The 27,773-nt window shown below is 36.6% G+C and overlaps 1 protein-coding gene across 2 annotated transcripts in view; it reads left to right on the top strand.

Annotated features, from left to right (window-relative positions):
- LOC129729899 (gustatory and pheromone receptor 39a-like) overlaps nucleotides 1-27,773 on the top strand; it is an 82,952-nt gene that overhangs the window by 26,692 nt on the left and 28,487 nt on the right. Inside the window, exon 1 of one of the 2 annotated variants that reach the window (XM_055688778.1) lies at nucleotides 13,346-13,479. The exons of the other annotated variant lie outside the window; for it this stretch is intronic. Coding sequence (XP_055544753.1) covers nucleotides 13,396-13,479 — 84 coding nt within the window. The 5' untranslated portion in view covers nucleotides 13,346-13,395. Of the gene's footprint in view, nucleotides 1-13,345; nucleotides 13,480-27,773 lie in introns of those variants that run through there. 2 annotated transcript variants of the gene reach the window in all.

Genomic DNA, 27,773 nt, shown 5'->3' with positions numbered 1-27,773 from the left:
ATGTAGTACTTAAATAGATATCGATTTTGGCTAAATTAATACATCGCATTAATTTGGGAAATAAATGTTAAATACGTTAAACTAGAATACGTGAGTAGAAAACAAAGAATTATTCATTCATATAAGATCAATTTTGTGTGTAGTTAGCAGTCTTTAAAAAAATCCACTGCCATTAATTACCTGTTCTGCCTTTTTTCACGCTATACTTTTTTTAAGAGAAATGTGCATTCGAAACGAACTGTAAAGTATATTATATGTTGAAATATGCAAAACGGTCCCATATTAATAGATTTAAAAAACCTGAGTCTAAGTTAAAATTTGTCGTTTAACATGGTCAAAAGGGGGTTGTTTATGTGTTTTCATACTAGTAAAAATACAGTGTCTATATACGTTAGTGAATAATTTGTGACGTGTCACCATCGTATTATTGTAATCAGGGATACCAGATATGCAAATTTATCTGAAAATGAAGATTCTTCTATTCTATTCTCAATATTTGAAAACAGGTAACATCGATCAGCTCAATAGCATCAGCGAATTCAAAAAGATTTTTTTGTCAAACTTGGTCTACATGTCGACAAACCGCACGCTGGCTTCGGCAGTAGCAATAACGGTGTTACAGCAAGACGTTTTTTCCAATGCAGAATTTTCTTTGGAGATAACAGGAGTCGATTTAAATTTAATCTAGCGATTTCAGACGCTGCTAGCAACGATTTCGAGTGGTGAAAGAATTGATGCATCAAAATTTAAGTCCAACGCTACCGTTCATTATTACCTACGTAAAATTGTATGGATGTTCAACAACAGTACACAAATTACTAATTCAAGGATGTGAAATAATCGTTTAATCTTCGAGTCTCATTGACAAACTTTCGGAAGGATCCCAGGAATGCATGAATAAAGCAATCCGGAAAACATGAGAAAATTAATGCCTAGAAAGGATCACGTGAGAGAACTATCGGTGACATGTTTCGTGAGCTGCTAACTGCGTCAGATCCGGTAGTTCCGAGTTTTAGACACAATAACAAATCGAAAAGCACTTTCACATAAGAGGTGGAAGATTTATTAATTTTCAGTCATGATGATACTGACGATGATGAGTAAAATGTTAAAACCTAATGCAATGGTTTGAAAAATTAATATTCATGTCAATTTAATATAATTATATGTGTTATTTTACCTTGTTTGCACACCTGAACGTAAGCCAATGAAGTTCTTCTAGGACAATTGAATGAAACTACTAACTACTTCTGTGAAACAACGTAACTTTCACAAATCACCATGAGCCTTCATTCAAACTATTTTATTTTCAATTAAAATTTTTGTTCAGCGGGGCAGAAAGGGGCAAAATGGGACCTTAATATTCGAAAAGTAGAGAAAATTTCCTATGAAATGCATACTATGCGACCTGTGGGAACCGATGGGTCAGATCGTACAGCACACGTTTGCGCAAAAAAAAAGTTTTTTTCAGACCACTCAATAGGTTTTTCAAACATTTTACAAAAGTTATGATGAATTATATAAAAACATTCAACACGAAATACAATTCTGATTATTAATCTTCAAAATGCAACCTATCGCATTGAATTCGAATAAGAATTAGGTGAGTATTTACTAGTCAAAGTAAACCCCAATATGTGCTTTCTGAGCGAAAAAAATCATTAAAATAACATGACTTAACAACGTTTAAAGTGCTCTCAAAAATTCAAATTTAATCCAATTGCCTTGATATTTGGAAAACAAGTTTTTCAATACATTAGAATTTAATAAAAAATATAAAATATCAATAATTAGAACTTGAGTTTTGTCCGGCTTCCGGCCACCGTGCGCCGATACTACACGGACGTTGGTTGCTGATCGTGAAGAAAAAAGAAAAGCCGGGTTTCAATTTCAGGCTGATCACGCTGGGCGCGTTGATGCTTAAGCACCTGAATATCTGGCGGCTGTTATGGAGTTTTCGGTAGCTGCAGGATTTTTGTAAATGGCAGGCAATTCTTCTAAAGAAAACGGGAGAACTAGAATCATCGGCGAATGGTTAATCGAAATGATGATAATTGAAAAAACTTGACAGTTTGTTACTGTTGTCAAATATAATAGCACCTGTTGGTGCTCCACAATTATGTGATTGAAGTAGTTAAGCTTTTTCATCATGTGTAACAGACAGAAAACCGCTACATTCAGCATTCGCAAGACAAGAAAAAATCAACATTACCTCAAGAATCTGTTGGTGGCCGGTTGTAATATATGGGGCCGGTCCTAAACCACGTGGTCATAATTTGATCACTTTTATACCCCCCCCCCCGTGGTCTTTCGTGGTCTTTTGGCCAACCCCCTCCCCTTGCAACTTTACCCACGTGATCTTTTCATTTGTCAAGTGCCAAAAAATCGCTTAAATTTTTTACATTTTTATTATTAAGCTTTCAGTACATTCTATACTTCTAAAATGCAAAAGCTTCATTCTTGAATTGGCGGCAACAATAAATTTTAAGTCAGAAAAAAAGACCACGTGGTCACTTCGTTAACCCCCCCACCCCCGTGCGTGGTCTTTCGTGGTCTTTTGTCAAACCCCCCCGCCCCCCTCTTTATGACCACGTGGTTTAGGAACGGCCCTTATACTTGTTCTAGTGCTGGATGGCAGCAGATAACAGAAATGCAGCATTTACGCTATTGCATCTTAAAACAAAACTGTTATAGTTCGACATCACAGCAGAATTTCCACCTCCATACTAATGTCAACCGTCGGCAGTATCAAACACGCAACAATCTGCTTCCATGCGACTTTAGTCACACCTATTTTTTCAGTTATCCCATTTCACAACGTGCGAAAAAATATATCAGAGCGGATATCGCGCGCTATCTGGACCATGGAGCATTTATGCGATAATTGAATGAAATTTACAATTGCAGCAACCAGCCTTTTTCAAGGCTACTAAATGTATGTGGAAGAGCATAATGAATGGTTATTACTAAACTGCAACTTTGATTGCAGTTTGCTGCAATTGCGCAGCAGTGTGATGTATATTACGATTCATTGATACTGTCCTTCACAAGCGTTATATGCGAAACAAATCCGATTCCAAACAGAAAAGTTCAGAAAGTTTTGTTCATGGTGCTGAGTCCGTTCTAGAAAATTCATAACACTTCATTAACAAGGATGTAACGTCTTGAAGAAGACGGTTATTGCTTGACATCACAGCATAATTGTGACCCTTATATCCAACACGAGAACGGGAACATCTTCTTCCTTCAAGCCGTGCAACACACGATACATGTTATATTGTTGCCTTTATTAGGCAACAATAGCTTGACAAGAGGAATGTAACAATTTACTTGGAGCACCAAATGTACGGCGGTCTGAACTTTGCTGCAAGTGTAATAGTAGAACCTTTGTTGTAATCCGCCAAACGGGAAGCAACCGAAAATGTTTCTCCTTACAACGAGGTTTGACTATAGTAGGTTGTGTCAAATTTCCTGGCTCCTTTGTCGCTTGCCTCTGGTGCCATCTCAATGATGATACATTTGTTAGCAGGTACACAGTTGACGATAGAATAATGCGCTTTCACGCTCAAATTTCGCTTATATACCGACAAACTGTGAGCAGCGTAGCCTATCCTCTTTTTTTCGAACGTAGTAGAATGGTATAACTGGAAATAATTTTTCCAGTTATCCCATTCCACAACGTGCGAAAAATTTATGTCAGAGCGGATATCGCGCGCTATCTGGACCATGAAGCATTTCTGCAGTAATTGAATGAAATTTGCAACTGCAGCAACCAGCCTTTTTCAAGGCTACTAAATGTATTTAGAAGAGCATAATGAATGGTTGTTACTAAACTGCAACTTTGATTGCAGTTTGATGCTGCTGCAATTGCGCAGCAGTGTGATGTATATTACGATTAATTGATACTGTGCATCACAAGCGGTATATGCGAAACAAATCCGATTCCAAACAAAAAAGTTCAGCAAGTTCTGCTCACGGTGCTGAGTCCGTTTTAGAAAATTCATAACACTTCATTAACAAGAATGTAACGTCTTGAAGAAGACGATTATTGCTTGACATCACAGCAGAATTTCCACCTTCATACTAATGTCTACCGTCGGCAGTATCAAACACGCAACAATCTGCTTCTATGCGACACAGCGAAGGAAACATTTTTTCCTTCCAAGCCGCGCAACACGACACAATACATGTTATTTTGTTGCCTTCATGAGAGTGCTATCGGTCCGGCTCGACAGAATGTCCACAAGAAATCATTTTTGTACATCCGTGCTGCGGAACTGAGGAAAAACTTTTAAACTAAAAATAACTCTGAGCCAGAATGAATGAGATATATTTTTTTTCGAACGTTGTAGAATGGTATAACTGGAAATAATTTAGTCACTTCTATTTTTCCAGTTATCCCATTTCATTCCATTAAAGCAAAAATAATATACGAAACATATACGGAAAAATATATCGCTTCACACCATTAAAATGATTAACCCTAATCGAGTGTATTTCCAAAGCTATTGCAAAAAATTATTGACATTCTACGTTAACCTGGCGGTCGTTTCTTATAAACAACCTCTTCCACTTTTTTAAAAAGATATATGCATTCTTGCATAGGTTTTATCCAAAGCATTGTAGCTCATGCACCGTTGTTCATTTAGAAACCTGTCTGAGAATGAGTTGAATACAAAATTTTTTAAATAAACACCAAATTTCAATAAATTTTTTTCAAGAAACTTAAAGTTACTAACTAGGCAACTTTTAAAAATAAGTCTAGGATAAGATGGAGAAATGAAAATCAAATCTTCCATGCAATTTTTTCAAATTCTAATTTAAGCATTTTTTGAAATATTTGTATTTTAAAATTTTTTAAAGATTCAGATATTTATTCACGATTTCCCATATGGTCTCGAGGTACGATGCTGGCCTAACAAGCCAGTCGTCGTAGGTTCGAGTCTCGGCTTGGGCTTAGTGTCAGTAAGATTGTAGCGCTAGCCCAGCAATTGTCTTGCACACTAAACAGTCGGCTGCGAAGTCTGTGTTTAAATAAACAGAATGTCAAGTTCCGAATCGGAATGTAGCACCAAAGCTTTGCTTTGATATTTATTCATTTTGAATAAATAAACTCTTTATAGTTAACATTCTAAATGTATCGGCTTTCAAGTTATTTTGAATTTCAGTTCAGAATTTCAGATATTTAGGAAAAAAACACGTTTTCCTTAATTTGTCCGTGGTTCTTCAGCAAAAATCATAAGTTCATTGAAATGTATTATCAATATTATGCAATTCGTTCTTTGACAACAAGACGATTGGGCGAACGGTCTTCAAAAAAGGGTTAAAATGTTACAAATGATATATTCTCATATTAATTAAATACTCATTCTCGGGTTTTATTATCTTTAAAACTTTTTTTTTATGTCATGAATACTTTACAGATCTAACTTTGTTTTATATTTACATACATTATGAGTGATTATTACTTCATCATTTGGAAACAGCTTCGTTTGTATCTTATTTTCTGAAAACGAAACAAAAAAGTGATACCCTTGCGTACCGGTTACTATTTTTGATTGAGCTTGTCTATGTGCTAGGAAAAACTATAGGAGCAATCGTATTTTTACGTGGTCGAATGATATCTGCATTTTAACGGTAACTATTGCCAGACTTGTGATGTTCCTTTATCAGCTTGTGGATACAGTAAAAAATATTTGCGTTCGAATCAAAATAACATATTTTCGATCCCGAAAGCTTCCAAAAAATGGCATATCGTTTTTCTAGTCATAAAATGATGTTTCACAGGGAAACCATATGGAGCATTTGGTTTTCATTATATTATTCAAACAAGTCGGTTATCTGGCCGAGGTTAAAATTTGATCTAAATTAAATAATCAACTTCTGTTCAACCACCAACGTATTTTATTTAGAAACACGTGTGTTCTAGTCGACTCTTAATACCGGAAATTAGCGGTAAATATAACTAAACAGAAACTGAACCTTGATTATGTCATTCGTAATCTCATTTTTATATCAAGACAGATATTTCCAGGTGAAATGTATTAATGAATCATCAATAATGCAATACTTTCAGCGCTGCATAATGCAGGAAAGAAGTTTCATGTTACGTATTGATTATGTAGTTCAGTCAAGTTGATGTGCTGCGTCGTAAAAAAAGTTTACCCCAAAACTCACAGAAACCGGCACTAATGGTTTAGTTTGTATCCTATGCAACGATGACGGAGTTAGGTTCCTTGCGGGTTATTTTATCTGTGAACAAGTTCTTTGCCCATAATTTGGTTCAATTTGATCCCGAATCGGGTGAATTCAGTACCGCCAGCTGCCGGTATGCAATTGTTGTAGGAAATGTCACATATTCGGCTTTTTCTAATGCGTTGTATCTATGGTTTGCAATTTATACAAGCCTCAGAAGAATGACGACGTACGGAGAAGTTCTGGGATGGTTGCTGATGTTCGCTGTGCTCAATATTAGAGCCGATTGCTTTTTGTTACAATTCAGTGTTTTTGTGTTCGTCATACGAACAGATTTTCTGTTCATCGGAAAACGTGATTATCGAGTAACTTTACGGAACTCCAAAAGTTAAGATGTATTTACTTCGAGTTACGATCCCTAATGCAGTTGGTAACAGATGCCTTTGCGATTCCTCTAATGTATTGCTTGTTACTGTTGTTTTACGAAGGAACGATTCAATTGTTTCAGTTATATTTTATGATCTTCGATTCGAGTAATAAGTTGCATTTGAATAATGCTGTGCTGGAAATCGTAAGCTTTGCCTTCTGGTTATGGCCCTTAATAGTGAAAATATTCCTTACAATTGGACTGGCTAATGATCTCAACCAAAAGGTGAGTGAGGAAAAGTTGTTGTTTATGAAACTTGTTTTTTATGTTAACTTCAACCGTATACAAAGAGGTCGGATCACACAATGCATTTGATCTGAAATATGAGGCTTGTTCGTCTATTTTCATAAGTAGGCGTTTCCAACCAAAACACAAAAATCGATTCGACCATTTTTGATTTGAACGAAATTTTGCACACATATTTGGCACAACAAACTGGTTATGTTAAATGGGAATCGTTGATGTCGGGATATTTGGGCTAAGTGGTCTTAGAACAAATAAATTTGACGTTATCCAACGTTTCGACACCGGTTGGTGACTTCCTCAGGGAAAAACATTCAATTTAGATCCTCGTCCTGTTGTTTTTCAAGGCATATGACTGTGTGTTTGGTGTAGTTTAGTATATTAACATTGTTAATTTATTGTATATTTCTGCTATGGTATTCAAAATCTTGATTCTTCGAACGAATATGTTCCCTGCATAACAAATCTTTATTGCCTTCCTCCTAGAAAGGTATAGCAATAACTGGTAAAACCGAAGAAATAAAAGTGCTACAAATGGCTGAATGGCATATATCATTCGACTCGGTTCGACGAGCTGAGCACTTTCTGTACGTGTGTGTATGTGTCTGTGAGTATGTGCAACTTTTCAATCTCACTCGATTTCCTCAGAGATGGCTGGACCGATTTTCATAAAATTATTCTCAAATTAAAGGTCTAGTTGCCCCATAAAACCCTATCGAATTTTATTGTAATCGGATTTTTTGTTTTCAAGTTATTTATCAAAATGTGAAAATCACAAAAGTTTATTATCTCAGTAACTACACAGCCGATTTTAACAAAATTGATTTTAAATGAACGGGCTGCCTAAAAACTATTAACTTTAGAATTTTCTAGAGATTAAACATGTGGTTCAAAAATTATGGTAAGAAACGTGTTCTGGAGACTATTTCTCTCACTCATGTTTCTCAGAGATGGCTGGACCGATGTTCATAAAATCAGCGTCATATGGAAGGTCTAGTTGCCCCATAACACCCGATTTATTGTTTTTGCCTTTCTCCTAGAAAGGTATAGCAATCACTTGCAAAACCGAAGATATAAAAGTGCTCCAAAGGGCCGAATGGCATATATCACTCGACTCAGCTCGACGAGCTGCGCATTTTCTGTATGTGTGTGTGTATGTGAGTGTGTGTGTATGTGCAGATTTTCAATCTCACTCACTTTTCTCAGAGATGGCTGGACCGATTTTCATGAAATTAATTGAAAATGAAAGGTCTTGTTGCCCCATAAGACCCTTTTGAATTTTATTGTTATCGGATTTTTAGTTTAGAGGTTATGTTTAAAAATGTGAAAATCATGAAACATCAATATCTCAGAAACTACATAACCGATTTAAACAAAGTTGGTCTCAAAAGAACGGGCTACCTAAAAAACCCTTAAGTTTTGAATTTCATGAAGATTGATCTTGTGGTTCAAAAGTTATTGAAAGAAACGTGTTCTGAAGGCTGTTTAATCTCACTCATGTTTCACAGAGATGGCTGTACAGATTTTCATAAAATCAGTGTCAAATGAAAGGTCTAATTGCCCCATAAGACCCTATTGATTTGTTTTGCAATCGGACTTTTACTTTGCCTGTTATGTTTAAAAATGTGAAATCCAGCTATGCAAAGGAACATATTCCGAAGACTACTTGGACTCACTCACTTTTCTCAGAGATGGCCGACCCGATTTCCACAAAATTAGTGTCAAATGAATGGTCTAGCTGCCACAGAAGACCCTATTGAATTTTACTGTAATCGAACTGTATCTCAAAGATTACATGACTTATTTGAACATAACTAGTATCATACGAACGAGTCATCTCTCAAACTTACAAATAACAAACTTCATAACAATTTGATATGTGGCTCAAAAGTTATGGAAAGAAGAGAAATTCAACGACTATTCAAAATTATACCTGCTTTGATCGATATATCCCAAGCAACAATTGAATCATAATAAAAAAATAAACTGTGATCATTTGTTGCACTAGTGAAATTCCGAGGTTTTAAGAAACATTTTTTGTTACAACGATGAAATTGTGAAGAAATAAGCAACAACTAAAGTTGCATCGCTGCTTCAAAAATCTTCACACCAACAACGTAATTCGCGAGGTTGGATTTGTTGTTGAAACGTGTAAACGGCATTTGAAAACCTAACCTTCACTGAATAGATCTAGTGGGTTGAGGCTCCACCGTGGAGCATACAGGTTGCTAACGTAATGCTTGCGAGATACAAAAAACAAACACACAAAAATACTTCCAAAAGTTGCTGTCATGTTCTGAAACCATGTAACAGCAACTTTTGCTCGATCGTTCGCTTTATATTTGTTTTTGAGATGAGGTTATTTACTGCGTTGTAACTTTTGGGTACTTGGACTAGAAGTCGTCCAAAAAGTGTGGGTCTCTAAAACGAAATGTGATAAATTGCTTTAAATTTCATTATCACGGTGAGGTACTGATGAATTGAAGAAGCAAAATTAAAACTGGTAATGACCATCAGCATGATAAGGGAAGCAATATTTAAAACTGAGCCATGAACTTGCAAGTGTTTCTACAGCAAATGACGTAAATAGTACAAACGAGAAAAGTGAATAGAAATTGATAACTGGAGTTGAATCCTCAAATTTCTGAAAATAATCAAAAATAAATCGCTATACAGGCGATCTCTTTCCATTCTGACCATTTGCCATTTTACAATCTTACCACAACGCCATAAAGTTTCTGTTGCGCCCTAGTTGCTGCTACGATGCATCTTCGTAGCTGAAATTTTACCACGCAGCATTTACCATGTTGTTATCAAATTCCATGTATCAGTTCATACACATTGCGGTTTCATTCTTGAAACTTGTGTTGAAACAACGAAAATGTTGCAATTGGCTCCACCTCCTGCGCTTTTTTGTCATTGTATAAGAAACTGAGATGTAACTGCAACCTTATTTCGCATAAGAATTTGTTGCTGTGATGCACAAAGTTCATAATCGAAACAAATTTTGCTGCTTGGGATGTGGCCTCAACATAATTAAAATGTGGTGTCGTACTATTTGAACGTTCCAAGTTCATTGATTCCTTGCGGTTTGTTTGAAGTCTGCAAATGCACGACGAATCGGCCATAGGATATGATCAAAGTCAAATAACAAATCGTTTGAAATGATTGGTTTTATCGAAATGACATCCTCGTCTTTTGGCTTCTGTACATCGCCTTAATTCTGAATATATTCATATTGGGTGGTATTCTGTCATTATCAGCAGACTTTCTGGCATCAATCTGACACCGGAAATACCCATATTGGGAGGTAGTTTTGGTTGTTTTCCAGAAACTAAAAGTGGTCGTCTTCAAATTCAAAATAGTGTCCAGGGTCAATGTTTGGTTTTTATGCATCATCACGTTTACGGAAATATCCATATTGAGTATTATTCGGTCATTTCCGACTGTTGCCTATAAGTTGCCATTTAGCAATTCAAAATGGTGCCTGAGGTCAATTGTTAGCTCCTTGCATCATTCTGGTTCCAGAGATACTGGATAGTATTTGTTTATTTTAGGCTGTTTTTCACAAACCGGTAGTCGCCATCTTGGATTTCAAAATGGTATTTAGGATACTGGTTAAAGAAAAACTCATATTGGGTGATATTTGGTCACTTTGGACTGTTATTCAGAAGCCGAAAGTCGTCATGTTGGACTTTAAAATTGCCTGTGAAATCAAATTCTGTCATCTGGGTGTAATTCTGGTTCCGAAAAGATTCATATTGAATGGTATTTGGTCATTTCCGGCTGTTTGCCAGATACCGGAAGTCACCATCTTAAAATTAAAGATTGTGTCTGTGATCAATTTTTAGCTTCTGTGCATCTTTCTGGTTCCAGAAATACTAATATTTATTAGGAATCGTCCATTTCAGGCTGTTTTCCAGAAACCGGAAGTTGCCATCTTACAATTCAAAATGTTGTCTGAAGTCAATTTGTGGCTCCAGTGCATCATTACGGTTCCGGAAATACCCATATTGGGTGGTATTTGGTCATTTGCCGCTGTTTTTCCGACACCGGAAGTCGCCATTTTGGATTTCATAATGGCATTTGGAGACAATTTCTGGATTTTGAACGGCATACTGGTTAAAGAAAAACTCATATTGGGTGCTATTTGGTCATTTTCTACTGTTTTCAGAAACCGGAATTTAAAATGCTACCTGTGGTCGATTTTAGCTTCTGTGTATTATTCTAGATCCGGATATTATTATATTGGGTGGAAATCGGCCATTTTCGGCTGTTTTCCAGAAACCGGAAGTTGCCATCTTACAATCCAAAATGTTGTCTGAGGTCGATTATGGAACATATTTGTTACCACTAAGAACATTCACTTGCCAATATGGTTCCATTTAGTTGATTAGTTCGCGAGATGTGCAGAAATTTGTGAAGAAACATGTACTTCCAGAAGAGGGAGGGGCGTCAAACCATTATGGTCATACTAGTTACCCCTTAAAACATCCACATGCCAAATTCGGTTTCATTTGCTTGGTTTATTCTTGAGCTGTGCAGAAATTTATGTTTCATTTGTATGGGACCCCTCCCTTCCAGAAGAGGAAGGGGTCTCAAACTATCATAGGAACCTTTATCGGCATCAAAAACTCCTACATACACATTTTCACGTCGATCGGTTCGGTAGTTTTCGGGCCTATATGGATCAGACAGACAGACAGACAGACCGGACTGCATTTTTATATGTATAGATTACAACATCAATTTTTTAGAACCTTAAGATTGAATATACATTTATTGGATTGAAGCGTTCATGTTAATTTAATTTTTACAAATAATAAGTTTGAACGAGAAAGGCTGGGTCTGACCGCTAGGTTGATTAATTTAGGTTTTTTTTTGCAATCGGACTTTTACTTTGCCTGTTATGTTGAAAAATGTGAGATCCAGCTATGGAAAGAAACATATTCCGAAGACTACTTCAACTCACCCACTTTTCTCAAAGATGGCTGAACTGTAACTTCGTCTGTAATGTATCAAAATGTGAAAATAACGAAAGTTCATTATCTTAGAAACTACACAACCGATTTGAACAATATTGATATCAGATGAACGGGCTAGTTAATGGGGAACTAATAAACCCTACTATAAATAATCGAATCTAAAATGATATCCAATCGAATGATATATAATCGAGTCCAACAGTTACGTTTCGATTTTACAACGATCAAAGTAAAATTTCGCGTCATATATTTGGAGAGGTATTCATTCAACTTTTTCTACTACTAAAATTCAAACTCCAGACCACTCGTTTGGCAAAGCAGACTCTGTAACCTTTAGACTACGAGCTCCTTTTATGGTGTAACAATTATATAAAATATACTAAAAAGGCTGATTATTCTGCGTCTGAATCATTACTTCACAGTAATGCAGCTTTCCTAACGACCAATCAAATATATTCATTTCGTAAATTGAACGCTTTTTAATCATCAGAGTAGAACAAAGGAAGGTAGGTTTTTGCTGAAAGAATTTAATAATACAGCGTTCGCAGTGAAAGGCAAAACAACTTTCACAGCAAAAGTTTAATAGCATCAATATTCAAAATTGCTCATAATTCAGATGCGGAACTCATGACCCTTCTTTTGATAGTTTTTCTATCTAAGTGTTAGATATAAACTATAATTCCACTAGCTCAGATCGGATATTTACAAACATAAGCTTCTACAGGAATGGTGCAAAACAATCCACTTAAAGTTATACTACCGGTGGCTCACATTTTAGCAGAGACAATGGTGTGTTACGATGAAGTAACGGGTCGTTATCGTACCATAAGCAAACGGTTATTGATTATTTTCGCGAATATATTAATCATCCTGATTCTCAACGTATTGTACCTATGGTATTGTGTGCTAACACTTGAGGAGAGGTTTCAAAAGTACGGAAACGCCTATGGATTGCTTACAATAGTGGACAGTCAAATGTGCTTCTGCTGGGGTTATGTAACGATTTGGAATGGACATTCCAACACCAAAAATATGATTAAATTTTTGAGCCTGTTATCGGACGTTCGCAATCGAATCAGTCCAATCTATGGTTCTACCAACTATCGTAGTTTAATTCGGTCGGTTAAATGTCTGATGGTTCTTAGTGCTTTGTATAATTTTGTGATTATGATGCCACTCTGCTACCTATTTCCAAGTTTCTCAAATGGTTGGGTTTGTATGGGCATAAGTGCGACATTTGGATATCTGCAGTTCTGTAGTGACATATATATGATTCAGTTCAATGTCTTTTTGCGTGTTTTGCATGACGAACTTAGTTCGGTTACAACTTCATTAAGGCATGGGACTGTACAAACGATGAAAATTGAAAATCTGTTTGAAGTGTATTTCGATACATTTGCTGTTATGAAGTTATTAGTGAAATCGTACGTAATACCTGTAATGTTTTGTGCTCTAATCACATTCATTGAGGGAACCGCACAACTCTATCAATTCTATCAAGCGTTTGATCTCATCGAAAATCAGCTAGGCGTTGTTTTCACCGAAATGATTTCATACCTCATCTGGCTTGGACCCTTAGCGATCAAATTATGTGTTGTATTAAGTTCGGCAAGTGTTGTTAGTGAAAAGGTAATGCGATAAATAAATTTAAGTTAATCTATGTAAATTGAACTCATATTTTGATACATAATTCATATTTTTGAAAGCAATCCATTCTCCGTTCGATACAGACGGGTACAAGGCGCCGCGTATTGGAAAAGCTGCCTTACAATACCCGATCCATTGGGCAAAACTATAAAGCAAAGCAAAGCCTTGGTGCTACATTCCACTTCGGAACTTGACCTTCTGTTTATTCATACGCAGATTTCGCAGCGCACTGTTTAGTGTACAGGACAATTGCGGGGTCAGCGCTACGATCCTACTGACACTAACAGTCTCTCCCGATTCGAGACTCGAACCTACGACGACTGGCTTGTATTTTTACCCGATACCCGTACCCGACGGGTTCGGGTCGGGTTTCGGGTAACGCCAAAAAATATTTTTCGGGTTCGGGTCGGGTACGGGTAATTTCAAAACCAAGGCTTCGGGTTCGGGTCGGGTACGGGTTTGAGAAATTCTCAACTGGTCGGGTTCGGGTCGGGTACGGGTAATTCGATTTTCGTGCATTATGAGAATTTAATTATTAACTTTTCAAGCCTAGGTGTTTTAACATAGTCTTGGTCTGGGAGGGAGAAATGGATACATACGAAGTTGTGGGAAAGTCAAATGAATCAGAATGAGTTGTCGATATGAACCAGGAGAAAAAAGCATCTTTTAGTAGCAGGAATTGTTATAACTTGAAGGTATCGCTTTACTTGATAAAATATTCAACGCTAGCATTTTTTTGTATTCAGTGTGGTTACCCAAAATATTTTGGTTTATTTTTACGTAAAATGATAAATTTCATAAACTTTCAGTAATAATCCTACTAGTGTATTTCGATTATTAAACTTGCGCTTTCTGGATTTACGTTGCAAGCCGGCTTTCTTTTGAAATTTGAGGAATTGCTTAACCAACTTCTGTTTTATGTAGTGACAATTTTGTAGTTGCACCGTCACTGTGGAAGGATGATTGCATTTTACTTGACCGTGGATTTATTCGAAAAATACTTATCATGATAACATCCATACACGCAATAAAATTAATAATATTTTCTGAAACATAATATTTCTGTCATTTGGTAAGCTACGAGTTTTGAAAGTTTGCCGATTTTTTCAAGGCATTTTTGTGGTTAAAACGTGTAATATGTGGAATACCTCCTCCGTAATTATTACTCGGGTATCAAAAAAACTGTCGTTTGGTAACAATTTCGAACTATACACATCATCACGTTTGAATGTTAACTTTCGTTTCACAAAGTAGTGAGGTATAAAATTGTAAAACTATAGCAACTCTGCGCAAGTCTGCGAAATCGTGTCAAATAAATGTGTGAACAAAAAAAAGTCTGCGTAAATATATATAAACTTGAAAATCTGAAGAAACTGACTAGAAATATTTGTGTCTTACAGACAAATTTGCACATTTAGCATTCCTGATGTTACTAAAAACTTAGCTCGAGTCATGCTCGGGTTACAGCAAGAAGATAGTTACACGCTATCAAAAACCGAAAAAAGTCCGTTTCATCTGTTTCGACCGATTTCTAGTTAAGTATTCGTTTCTTCCTCCTAGGTCTTGGTTTGCACTATGATCAGGGATGCCACATGTACAGAAATATCTGTGTTAAACCGAATTTCAGATTCCAGGTTGCTACGATGTGCACATAAAACTCGTAGTTTGTTTTAAACTCTACCAGACATGCATTTCTCATCATTCTCCGTGTTGTTCTAGTAGGGTAAATTAACATATAGTGGATTCCTTTTCTATAGTGGACCACCCGCCAGATTAGTTCATTGTATGTGAAAACTCGAGTGATTTTCCGAAAACATCCATCTGGAAACATCTTGTCCAGCCAGTCTGCATCACAAACACAAATTAATAAAATAAAGGGGTCCACCATAGGATAATTTATCGTGATCTTCTAGTCGTTTTGATCTGGTTCATTATGAAGTTATTATGAATCTTTCAAAAAAAATCTATTGAATTTTCATTGATCTCTCGAAAACAAAACGAAAATTTCCAGCATTTTATATGAGTCATACGTATACATACAAAAATAAATAATTGAAATTCTTGATCAATTTTAATATGAGGTAACTAACACGAAAAACTGAGGTAACTAACACGGAACCCAAATTCTCCTTACACAGTTATGAATAGATATTTTGCTGCGTGATAAATATGGTCAAATTTTTCAACATCAGACGAGCGTTCTGTTCTCAGTGACAGTTGCTACGCTGGATTCAAGGAGAACCAATATGTCACCTGGAACTCTGGGTTCATTAACATTCGTTCACATGAACAATCGGTTCTAGCCTAACTCCGGCCATCATCTCAAGAAACCACATATGAAAATAAATGCATAAAATGTGCGAGGTAACCAGGTATTTAAAAAAAAAAAATCCAGGACGGGTCGGGTACCGATAATTTCGGGGTATTTTTCTTGCGGGTACGGGTCGGGTACGGGTAGTTGAAAAAAAAATTTCTTCCTGTTCGGGTCGGGTACGGGTTTGAAAATTCTCGATAAGTCGGGTACGGGTCGGGTACGGGTAACAAATTTCCCATACCCGACCATCTCTACATCATAGCTCGAGACCACCTGAGGCAAAACTGTAGCCGGATGGATATCCGGGCCCGTGGGTTGTCTTCCTTCGGCCGAAAGCTAAGGCATTGAATACAATGCAAATTTGTAGGGAGCTGGCACGGTTTTCAGCCGTGACCGAAATAACTAAACTGCGTGTCAAGCCTCAAGCAAGCAAATGAGATTGCTGTTTGTGAGCTTTTCACGCTGGAATACCACGTGAATATTCCAGCTCGTGCAATGGAGATCGACGACGTGGTCACCGAATCGAGTCTGTCCGTCGAGGATCTGTTGAAGACTGGAAAAGGCCTCTTCAAGGACCCCAGCCTTCAATCGATAAAAATACTCGATTGCAGTCGTATCGCTTGACAAGGGTTTAAAAACTTTCACCCAATCAGACTCTTCGCGTAACTTTCGCCGGGACTGCTCGCCGAGCTTTGTGCTCGTGGATAAGGTGTGGCTACCCGCGCGTCTGCTTGTACCGCGGGTAATGAACTGCCACAGGTTCCAGAAGTTGGGTCATATAGTCATCCACTACGGCAATAAAGAACGTTGTGGCAAATGCGGAGAGCAACACACGGATGATGCCTGCGATAAAGGTGCTAAAAAGTGCCTTTATTGTGGACAGACTCCGCATGAGCTGTCCGCATGCCCCGCGTACAAACAGCGCCAAGACAAGATTTAGCGGTCTCTGAAACAGCGCTCAAAGCGCACTTTCGCAGAAAAACTAAAAGTGCTATTGACAAGCCGAAACAAACTTCTACGGGATTGGCAAATCTCAATTCTCGCAAGGAGCTTCCGGCACTTCAGGAACATCAAAATGCTCAACTGTTCTTTCTTTTTTATCTAAGATTCAGCCAGAATCTGGGCTGCTGAAGTTTGCAGATATTGTGGACTGGATTTTTGAGTATTTCAACACAACTGATCCTCTCAAAAGTCTCCTGATGGCATTTCTACCTACAGTTAAAACATTTTTAAAGCAGTTGGCTGCTAAAAGGCCCCTCCTTGCAGCGATCATATCCTTCAATGGATAATTCATTCGCTGGAGAGAAGGATTCTATCTCTGCAAGTCCTGGAGATGTGTGGTCTTCAACAAAAACGTGTGTTTTGTATGCCCAAATGCTTCTTTAGAACAACGTTTTCTTGTAAAATGTAACTAACAAAAGTTAAGTACAAAAAACGAACTTTAACTAACTTTTGCATGAAATACTCTGTAACTCTGTTCTGAAGATAGGAATTTCGTTTGTTCCGCAAAGTTTCATATTTTTGCAAGTTCTAAAACTTTGCCGAAATAACCATTCCTCTATCTCTTAACACAAAAAAGTTAGTATTTTGGATATATGAAAACCTACTGTAACATAGTTCGCCGTACTCTTATATGGGTGGATTGGGACAAATGGAACCTGAAGGAGTTTATAGTACTTCTGCTTAACTTCAAGGAAAAGTATTGACATCATGATTCCACTTGGCCCTTTTCAAACTATACGTTCTTGAAGTTATCGAAAAAATAAGCTAAAATATGATATACCTTTGTAAGGAAAAGTCCTGGAGATATATGACCTTTAGCAAAAATATGTGTTTCATATTTCATATTTTTGAATCTTCTACAACTTTGCTGAATAAACTATTCTTCTATCTCTTAACACAAAAAAGTAATTTTTTTTTATTTTCTGTATAGTAAACTTTTCATATTTATTGACAATTTGCGATTATGCGGGTCATTCATACAAATAATTGCTCCGAAGACACTGTTAAGCTAGGATGAAGTTGAAAGGCGCTATGAAATTAAGTTCCAATTTTTGCCTTATTGGACCACTGTGCAGAGCACAGGTTGGGAAACGGCTGCTCTTCGATTTAATAGAACTTCTTCCCTCGCCACGTTTGATTTTGGCTTTGGGAGATTTCAACTCTCATGGCGTGGCTTGGGGTTCTCCTTATCATGATAACCGGTTCTCTTTGAACTATAACCTTTGTGATGACTTCGATATGACAAATCCAAACAATGGGGATATGGCACGTGTACCAAAACCTCCAGCGCAACTTAGCGCTCTGGATTTATCCTTATGTTCGATATCGCTTGATATTCCGTATGACCTCAGCTGTTAGTATTTCGTATGACCTCACCCGCAACATTTAAATGATCCTCAGGATATTATTCTATTTATTTTCGAATAGTTCATAAGGCAGACAGTATGTGAAGTAAAGAGAGCGAAAAATAAGCGAACTGGAAATGTGATACAGATTCGGAAAAATATACCGCATCCCGACGGGACACTTTCACTCATTTTTTCCACATCACATGAATTAGTTTTAAGCCCTATGAGCTCTGTTTGAATCATCGCAAAGCTAATTGGGAAAGATATCAAACGCATATTGGGAATAATTTTAATGATGAGTTAAATTTGCAAAATGACCTGAATATTGATGCCAGAAATTATACTATTCCAAAGGCCCAAGTGAATTTCGATTCACCAATATTTAACGACATTATTCAGTTTCTCATTATTAAAGAAATATACACAAGGGCCAATATCAAAGTTTTCGGGACCCTGTTTAAAAACTGTTTATAAAGATTCACAGAAAAAGATTAAACATATATTATCTATTTCGAGTTAAAACATTGAAACCATATTCAATATCTTTTTCGAAGCTAAAACAGATTCTTTTGAAACCTTAAGAGTCTTTTCCCGTTAATAAAAATGGCGGTCATTTTTCAGTAATCGATGAACGTAAAGTTCAAAATGTTCATTTTTGCAAAATGTTCATTTTTGCAACGCTTAGAACTTTGTTTTACAGCTAGTTTCTTGTAGGTTTATATATTGCCAATAAACTAGAATTCATTCCGAATTCATTGGTACCCAAAGGTTGAGAATCCGTCAAGGAACCATCGAGATACGAATTATTTTTTAGTTTTTAGTAAAAAATTTCAATAATGGCTTCAAAATTGCATATCTTCTCAAATTACACAGTGCAACAAAAATTGACTTTTTTTCTGCCTTGGCTTCTATATATGATTTTTTTGTGTGTTTTTATGCAAAACTACATTTCCCCGAGTTTGAACATATTTTAATTTAAGGGGCAACAATGGCGCCATTTTGAATTTTTGAGAAACCGATAATTTTTGATGTTTTTTCGATGCCATTTTGTTTCAAGACCAAATATCAAAATTCCGAAAGTTTGTCCACATATTAGCGTCTTTTTACCCATCTTTTAAAGAAAACAGATCTTAAATCGGGCAAAAACTGAGCTCAAAACGGCGATTCTACGAAACCGGTTTTGACATAGTTTTAGTATGTTTCACAAAGCAAAATAATAACGATTATTTCTGAGCATTAATGGTAAATCGCTAATATCTTGAAATGGAAGTCAAATTATATCTTATTTTGAGTAGAAAAAGTCTCAGAAATCGAATGGTAGGTAACTGATCAACGTAAAATGTCAGCAGATAAACCTATTTTCGTATTGTAGGGGAATTGGGGCAAAATCGACATTTTGCTGACATTTTACGTTGATCAGACACCTACCATTCGATTTCTGAGACTTTTTTACTCAAAATAAGATATAATTTGACTACCACTTCAAGATATTAGCGAATTACCATTAATGCTCAGAAATAATCGTTATCATTTTGCTTTGTGAAATATACTAAAACTATGCCAAAACCGGTTTCGTAGAATCACCGTTGTGATCTCAGTTTTAGTCCGATTTAAGGTCTGTTTTATTTAAAAGATGGGTAAAGAGATACTAATATGTGAACAGACTCTTGGAATATTGATATTTGGTCTTAAAACAAAATGGCGTCGAAAAAACACGAAAAATTACCGGTTTCTCAAAAATTCAAAATGGCGCCATTGTTGCCTCTCAAGTTAAAATATGTTCAAACTCTGGGAAATTTATTTTCGCATCAAACTTCATCATAAAATCATACATAGAAGCCAAGGCAAAAAAATTGTTGCACTGTGTTATGGAAAAAGGATAAACGTACTCCAATTTTGAAGCCGGATAAGAATCATACTGAGGATTCAATTTATCAACCAATCAGTTTGCTTTCGTCAATTAGAAAATTGTTTTATAAGGATGATATCACACATTAATGAAATTTCAATATATCTAACTAATGGCAGTAGTGGTCATAAGCTTCTACAAGGGAAAGAAGATGAATTGTTTTGATTTTGCCATAGGCATTCCATTACTCATCAATTGCTCAGAGTTATTATCTGAAGGTGATTTCACTGGACCTACTCTTTTATACATAGAAAAATTCGACAGTGTTTCGCGTATAGATTTGATTGCGAAATTGTTAACTTTTATTTTCCTATTTTCTCATTAAAATTTCAAAAAAGGTGCAGGTTGTTTAATTTGATTTATCATCCTATTTTTTGCGAAATATACTACCGAGGCTAAAACTGTGAACCTACAAAATATTCGAGCAAATTATCAACATTTGTTCAACTATCAACTTATTTTATCTCAAAACAAACAACCATTCTCCTAAATAGCGTGTTTTCTAATCGACTCTCAGTTAGAAAAAGTTAGCGTTAAGTATAACTCAACATGAGCTGAACGTTGATTATGCGATTTGTATTCCCATTGTTTTATCATGACTGATATGTCCAGGTGGAAAATGTATGAACGAGAATCATCGATAATGAAATGCTTTCATTTTCATGTTACGTGTTGATTATAGTCCAGTCATTTTGATGGGTTGCGTGGTAATGAAAAGTTTACCCCTAAAACTTCCAGAAACTGGCAGTTATTGCTTAGTTTTTATTCTATGAAACCATGACGGAGTTAGGTTCTGTGCAAGTTATTATATCTGCTAACAAATTCTTTGCTCTTAATTTGGTTCAATTCGATCCCGAAACGGGTCAATTCAATCCCGTCAATAGCCGTCATGCAATCGTTGTAGGAAATACTATATATTTGGCTTTTTCCAATGCTTTGTATCTGTGGTTTGCAATTTCTACAAGCGTAAAAAGAATGACGATGTACGGAGATGTTTTGGCATGGTTGTTGATTATGGATGGTCAGTTGTGTTATTGTTGGAGTTATGTAATGATCATCAACGGATGCTTGAAAAGTAAAACAATTGTGAAATTTCTGAACGGATTGGTGAATGTTCGACGAAAAATACAATCAATTAGAGGTGTTCAGGATAGGTTAAATCTTCGTTGGCTCCTTTTTGCAGGACTGACTGGCAGTGTATTGTATAATGTTGTATTTATATGCAGCTTTCAGTTGTTGGTACCCGATTTAAGCTACGCTCGGGTTGACTCTGGTGTTGATTTAATGTTTGGTGTGCTCAATATTATAGCCGATTGCTATTTGTTACAGTTTAGTGTCTTTGTGTTTGTCATGAGAACAGATTTTCTGTTCATTAAAAAATGTGGAGCTAGATTATCGAGTAATTTTATGGAACTTCAAGAACTAACATATATATACTTTGAGTTACGGTTTCTAATGCAGTTGGCAGCGGATGCCTTCGCGATTCCTCTGTTGTTTTGCTTGCTGCTGGTAACTTACGAAGGAACGGCTCAAATGTATCAGTTATATTTTTCAACTTTTGATTCGAGTAATAAGTTACATTCGGATATTGATGTGGTGGCAATCATGAGCTATGCCTTCTGGTTATGGCCTTTATTAATAAAAATATTTCTCACAGTTGGACAGGCTAACGATCTCAATCAAAAGGTGAGTGAGGGAGCATTGTTTTTAATGCCAATTGCTTATTATTTTTTATGTTATGAGCAAGCTGCTCAAAATTGTTTCAACAATTCATCTTCCACAGGTTCACTCAAAAAGCTCAAACCGGAAAAGAATGAAAGATTATAGCTATTCAACCATGCCTGTGAAATTTGATGTCTCTATCCATTGCCGTTTTTTCAGAGGCTTCAATGAGTTTCCTCGTAAACTTAACGTTAAAGCTACGAATCCGGTGAGCAATTTCTATACGACACTCACACATTTGACATGTTTTGGTAATGGCTAGGGGCACCAAAATTCATAGAAATGGTTATTATCTATAATCTTTAATTTTTTCCTGTTTGAGGTATTGCAATGCACTTTTTTTATTTAGTCGACCAGTGTAATTTAAGGTGATCAATTATTAGTATTAAAAGCTGCAAAACAGGAAATTGTGGACAAACCACTTACAATTTCGAAGAACTAAACTGATTGGTATACGGCTATTAACTGTCTAGATCTCGCTTATCGCTCTCGACATTTGACATGAATTCAATTACTTAGAGAATTGGTACCAGGATCCAATTGAAGAGAGTAACGCCAGAGGATATATTTAGTCTGACATTGCCGAAATAAGGACACCCGGTGCTAATCATTTAGCTTTGAATTCAATGTCGACACTATGGCCGGGAAGGATCCGCTGCGTTTCATTGTGCCGTTAAACATTTATCTAGCGCATAACAACGTACGGTTCAATGTGGTGACGGGTCGCTATTGTTCTACAAAGTACAGTGTTTTGATAGTACTAGGAAATGTGATGTGTTTAGTGGCTTGCAACAAGTATTACGTGTGGTACTCTACTGAGTCATGGCTAGAGTTGAAAAGCTATGGAATCGTTCTGGCCTGGCTACTAAAAATTGACAGTGAACTTTATTTCAGCTACAGCTTCATAATTATTCTGAATGGTATCTGGAATTACAAAGCCATACTGAAATTGTTGAACACACTGATAAAGGTTCAAAAAAAGCTTGATTCCAAACTACAGGCCCCAAACCAATCGAAATTTTGGTGGTTAATAGTCACAAGTCTTGCTGTAAGCACTTTTTACTATTGTGCTTACTGTTTATATTCATTTTTATACAATGAAATGGTGCAGTTTCTAATTATCCTAATATTCACATTAATTGTTTTTCACATTGACACGTACATGATGCAATATGTTGTGATTTTAGTGACACTTCGAAACAAATTAATATTTGTCTGCGGTCACATGAGTAAAAATGTCCGTCATGATACGGAGTTACGATTTTTAATCGAAATATATTTTGACTTGATACGGCTTATGCATCGCTCCACGCAGGCATTTGCCTCTCCTATAGTTTTTGGAGTACTGGTGCTGTTTTTCGAGGGTACACTTCAAATGTTTCAAATTTTCTTCCTGATCCTGGATCCCGCTGACAAGTTTTCTATTGAAGAGGTCATTACCGAAATTGTTGGTATATCCTACTGGTTGTGGCCGCTAGTGATTAAAGTAGGTTTCATAATGGGACTAGCAACCAACATTAGTGTTAAGGTGAGTGATTATGCGTCAGCATTCTCTATCATGTTTTGGTAATCTCTGTTAAACTCTATTCCCTTATCGATTTGTTCATTTCACGGCTGTGGGGTTTCTCGTTATACCTACTTTATTATCCTCCATCACATTTTATTTTATTCAATTTTAATGAACAGGTTTGCTCATAATCGCCAAAACGCGTTACTAAACGATAACTTGCCACCACTCTGTTTAGTTTTTTTATTTTCACGTCAACAGTCTAGTTGGTTTCAAGGCACAATGCTTACCTAGCATGCCAGTCGTCGCAGGTTCAAGTTTCGGCTCGGCAGAGACTGTCAGTGGCAGTAGGATCGTAGCGCCAAGTGAATGAAGCCTAACTGGGGAAAGGCCTTGGAAACGATAATGTAAGAAATGCGTTCTCTCAAGCTCAGATATGAATCCAGTAGCACACCCAGATCTTTCACTGACATCTCACGCTTTAACTCAGTACCGAAAAGCGAATAGTTGTGATGGTACAGAGCAAGCTTACATTAAAACGAGATTGCTGAACATTTAGTCACATTGTGAGACGTCCGGTTGATGCTGTCCCAAGCTCCAAACATCTCCCGTTGCTGTTGTAGGAAGGACGCATCCGCTTGATCCTTCATGACAAAGTATTGCTTAAGGTCGTCCACGTACGAGATCTTGAAGCATTTGAGAGTGCTGTTTACGTTAGTTATGTATAGTAGGAAAAGTAAAAGCAAAAGACCACTCCTTAGCAACTCGAGATGGGACAGAAACTGGCGATTAAGTAAACTCATCAATATTCACTGACATATTCGTCCGACGTGGTAAGAAAGCAGTCAGGTCATCAAGCTATTATCATTATTTTATTTTTATTTATTTGGCATTCCGTCATAATGACATGGCCTGATTTACAAAGTTTCTCCAATTCACTCGGTTATTAGCTGCCGCTCTCCAATCCCTGGGACACCGTGTACTCTCTGCCAGATCTAGCTCCACCTGGTCTAAACATCTTGCCCGCTGCGCCCCTGGTCGTCTTCTTCCTGCCGGATTCGAGGCAAACACCATCCTCGCAGGGTAGTTGTCCGGCATTCTTACAGCGTGCCCTGCCCAGCGTATCCGTCCAGCTTCAGCCACCTTCTGAATACTGGGTTCACCGTACACGCAAAAGTTGGATGGTGTAAAACCAGTACAAAATTGTTCGTTTCTAGCACAATTGTTGATGTGATTTGAAACCAGTACAATGATTGCGTGTTGGGCATAACGCAATTAATGCTCTAGCGTTTTTTCAATGTATTTGGCAGCCCCCAACTACTACACTTAAACTATTTAAACTGGTATCAACAGCATTGCAAAGCGAGCGAAAACCAAAACCTTCCTCCTTCTTTCTTCTTGAGAACGAGACATATGCTACATTTCTTCAGTCTTCTGCACAAACGCTTTCAAGATACTCTTTCTTCTTCATGCATTGCCCTGAGTAGCAGCAAGCACGCACCAACAGCATGAGTGAGACTAACAATACTGGTATCAAGTATGCACTGCACTGGTGTCTCACTCATTTCGTAAAGCGACGTGACATCGCCTTGCGCGTCGCAATTCGAACCGAAAGACAAGCGAAAGAGCAACTTGCAAATTGTATGTGATGTGTCTAGTCTCGTCGCACGTACATGGAAATCATACGAGCGAGAGAGAAATTTCTTCGTCGCTTGAAAAAAAGCGCGTGCACAGGATGACAAATAATAATTATTCACAATTTGTGGGATGGAGGGTTTTGCTAGTTTTGCGGTGAAGCTAGCGTTGATTACAAAATGTTGTGAACAGAATTTTGTTTCGTTTTTTATTTTTGCAAATCATTCAATGGTACTTTTTAATGACCAAATCCATTGATATAAATCGATCGAGTATTATAGCTATTCAAATCTAGTGAGTTCACAAGTTTTTGCCTTTCTCCTAGAAAGGTATAGCAATCACTGGAAAAACCAAGGGTATAAAAGTGGTCCCAATGGCCGAATGTCATATACCACTCGACCCCTTTCGACGAACTGAGCATTTTCTGTATGTATGTATGTGTGTATGTGTGTATGTGTGTGTGTATGTGCAACTTTTTTTCTCACTCACTTTTCTCAGAGATGGCTGGACCGATTTTCATAAAATTAATTGCAAATGAAAGGTCTAGTTGCGCCATAGGTTGCTATTGAATGTCATTGTAATCGGATTTTTAGTTTAGAGGTTATGTATCAAAATGTAAAAATCACGAAACATCAATATCTCAGGAACCACACAACCGAATTCAATGAAACTGGTTTCAAATGATCGGGCTGTCTCCAGAACCCTTAACTATCAAATTTCGTTATGATTGAACATATGGTTCAAAAGTTATGTAATGAAAAGTTATTCTGAGGTTGTTTAAACTCACTCATTTTTCTCAGAGATGGATGAACAGATTTTCACAAAATTGGTGTCAAATGAAAGGTCTAGTTGCCCCATAGATCGCTATTGAATTTCATTGCAATCGGATTGTAACTTTGTCCGTTGTTCATAAAAATGTGAAATCACATAATGAAAGTAAACATATTGACTTTCTCCTAACGATCACTGGCTAATTAAGAGGTAGAAAAGTGATCCAAATGGCTGAATGTCATATACTACTCGACTCAGTTCGGCGAATCGAGCATTTTCTGCATGTATGCATGTATAGGTGTATATGTTTGTGTGTGGGTGTGTACGTGTGTATGTGCACCTTTTTTTTCGCACTCACTTTTATCAGAGATGGTCTGACCGATTCTATTTGCCGCTTAGGTTGCTATTGAATTTGATTGTAATAGAACTTTTAGTTTTGACGCTGCGTCAGAATGTGAAAATCGCTATTATATCTCAGAAGCTATGAACATAGTTGAATTCAAATCAATGGGCTTTTAAACCCTTAAACAATGAATTTCATAATGTTTAAACATGTGGTTTGAAAGTTATAGAAAGTAATGTAGCCCGCAGACTGTTTAAAACTATAACTACGATCAAAATATTGGCCTCAACATCATTTAAATTTGATATTGTACTATTTCAATGTTTGCGGCCTTGCTCAGGATTGAAGTTAAAATAAAAAGTCATTTCTATCATTTCACTTTTTGCCTTTCTCCTAGAAAGGTATAAAAGTGCTAAAAAGGGCCGAATGTCGTATATCACTCGACTCAGTTTCTCAGAGATGGCTGAACTGATTTCAATGAAATTAATGAAAGGTCTAGTTATCCTATAAGACCCTATTGAATTTTATTGTAATCTGATTTCTAGTTTAGAGGTTATCAAAATGTAAAAATCACGAAACATCAATATCTCAGAAACTACAAAACCGATTTCAAGATGGTTTCAAATTAACGGGCTACCTAAAAAACCCTTAACTTTTGAATTTTATGAAGATTGAACAGGTGCTTCAGAAGTTATGGAAAGAAACATGTTCTGTAGACTATTTAATCTCACTCATGTTTCTCAGAGATGGCTGGACGGATTTTCATAAAATCAATGTCATATGGAACGTCTTATTGCCCCATAAGACCCTATTGAATTTTTTGCAAACGGATTATTATTTTGCCTGTTATGTTTAAAAATGTGAAATCCAGCTATGAAAAGAAACATATTCCGAAGACTACTTGGACTCACTCACTTTCCTCAGAGATGGTTGAACCGATTTCCACAAAATTAATGTAAAATGAAAGGTCTAGTTGCCTCATAACACCCTATTGAATTTTATTTCATTATCTTAGAAACTACACAACCGATTTGAACAATGTTGATACCAGATGGACGGGCTAGCTAAGGGTTAACTGATGAATTATGATTGAACACGTGGTTCCAAAGTTTGGCTTTCCTATACGTTCCCTTTTCATCTGATTGTAATCAAACTTAAGCAACCGTTATGTATTAAATTGTTAGAACAACGAAAGTCTATTATTTCAAGTATTACACGACTTATTTGAGCATAACTAGTGTCATACAAACGAGTCATCTCTCAAACTTACAAATAACAAACTGCATAACAATTTGATATGCTGTTCAAAAGTTTTGGAAAGAAAAGAAATTCAAAGACTATTCAACACTATACCCGCTTTGATCAATATATATGGCCTCAACATGATTTAAATGTGGTATCGTACTATTTGAACGTTCCCGGTATCGCTCGTGATGAATTTGTTCGAATTTAAGAGTAATTTCTTTTTTTCGCTATTTCTTAAGCACTAACATCACGTCAAATTTCATATTTTATACTTCAATTATAACGTCAATATTTTAGAACCCAAAGAGTAAATATACCTTTATTGGATTTAAGCATTCAAGTAAATCTATTCTACAAATAATAAGTTTGAATGAGAAAGGCTGAGTCTGACCGCTAGGTGGATTAATTTAGGTTTTTTCACATAGTTCACAAGTTGTTGTTTGCTGCTTGCACTGCTCCATGAGTAGCGGTCACTAATA

Source organism: Wyeomyia smithii, chromosome 3 (assembly GCF_029784165.1).
Source record: "Wyeomyia smithii strain HCP4-BCI-WySm-NY-G18 chromosome 3, ASM2978416v1, whole genome shotgun sequence".
NCBI lineage: Eukaryota > Metazoa > Arthropoda > Insecta > Diptera > Culicidae > Wyeomyia > Wyeomyia smithii.
Note: the sequence above shows the minus strand (reverse complement) of the source record. Positions and strands in the feature narration are given on the sequence as shown.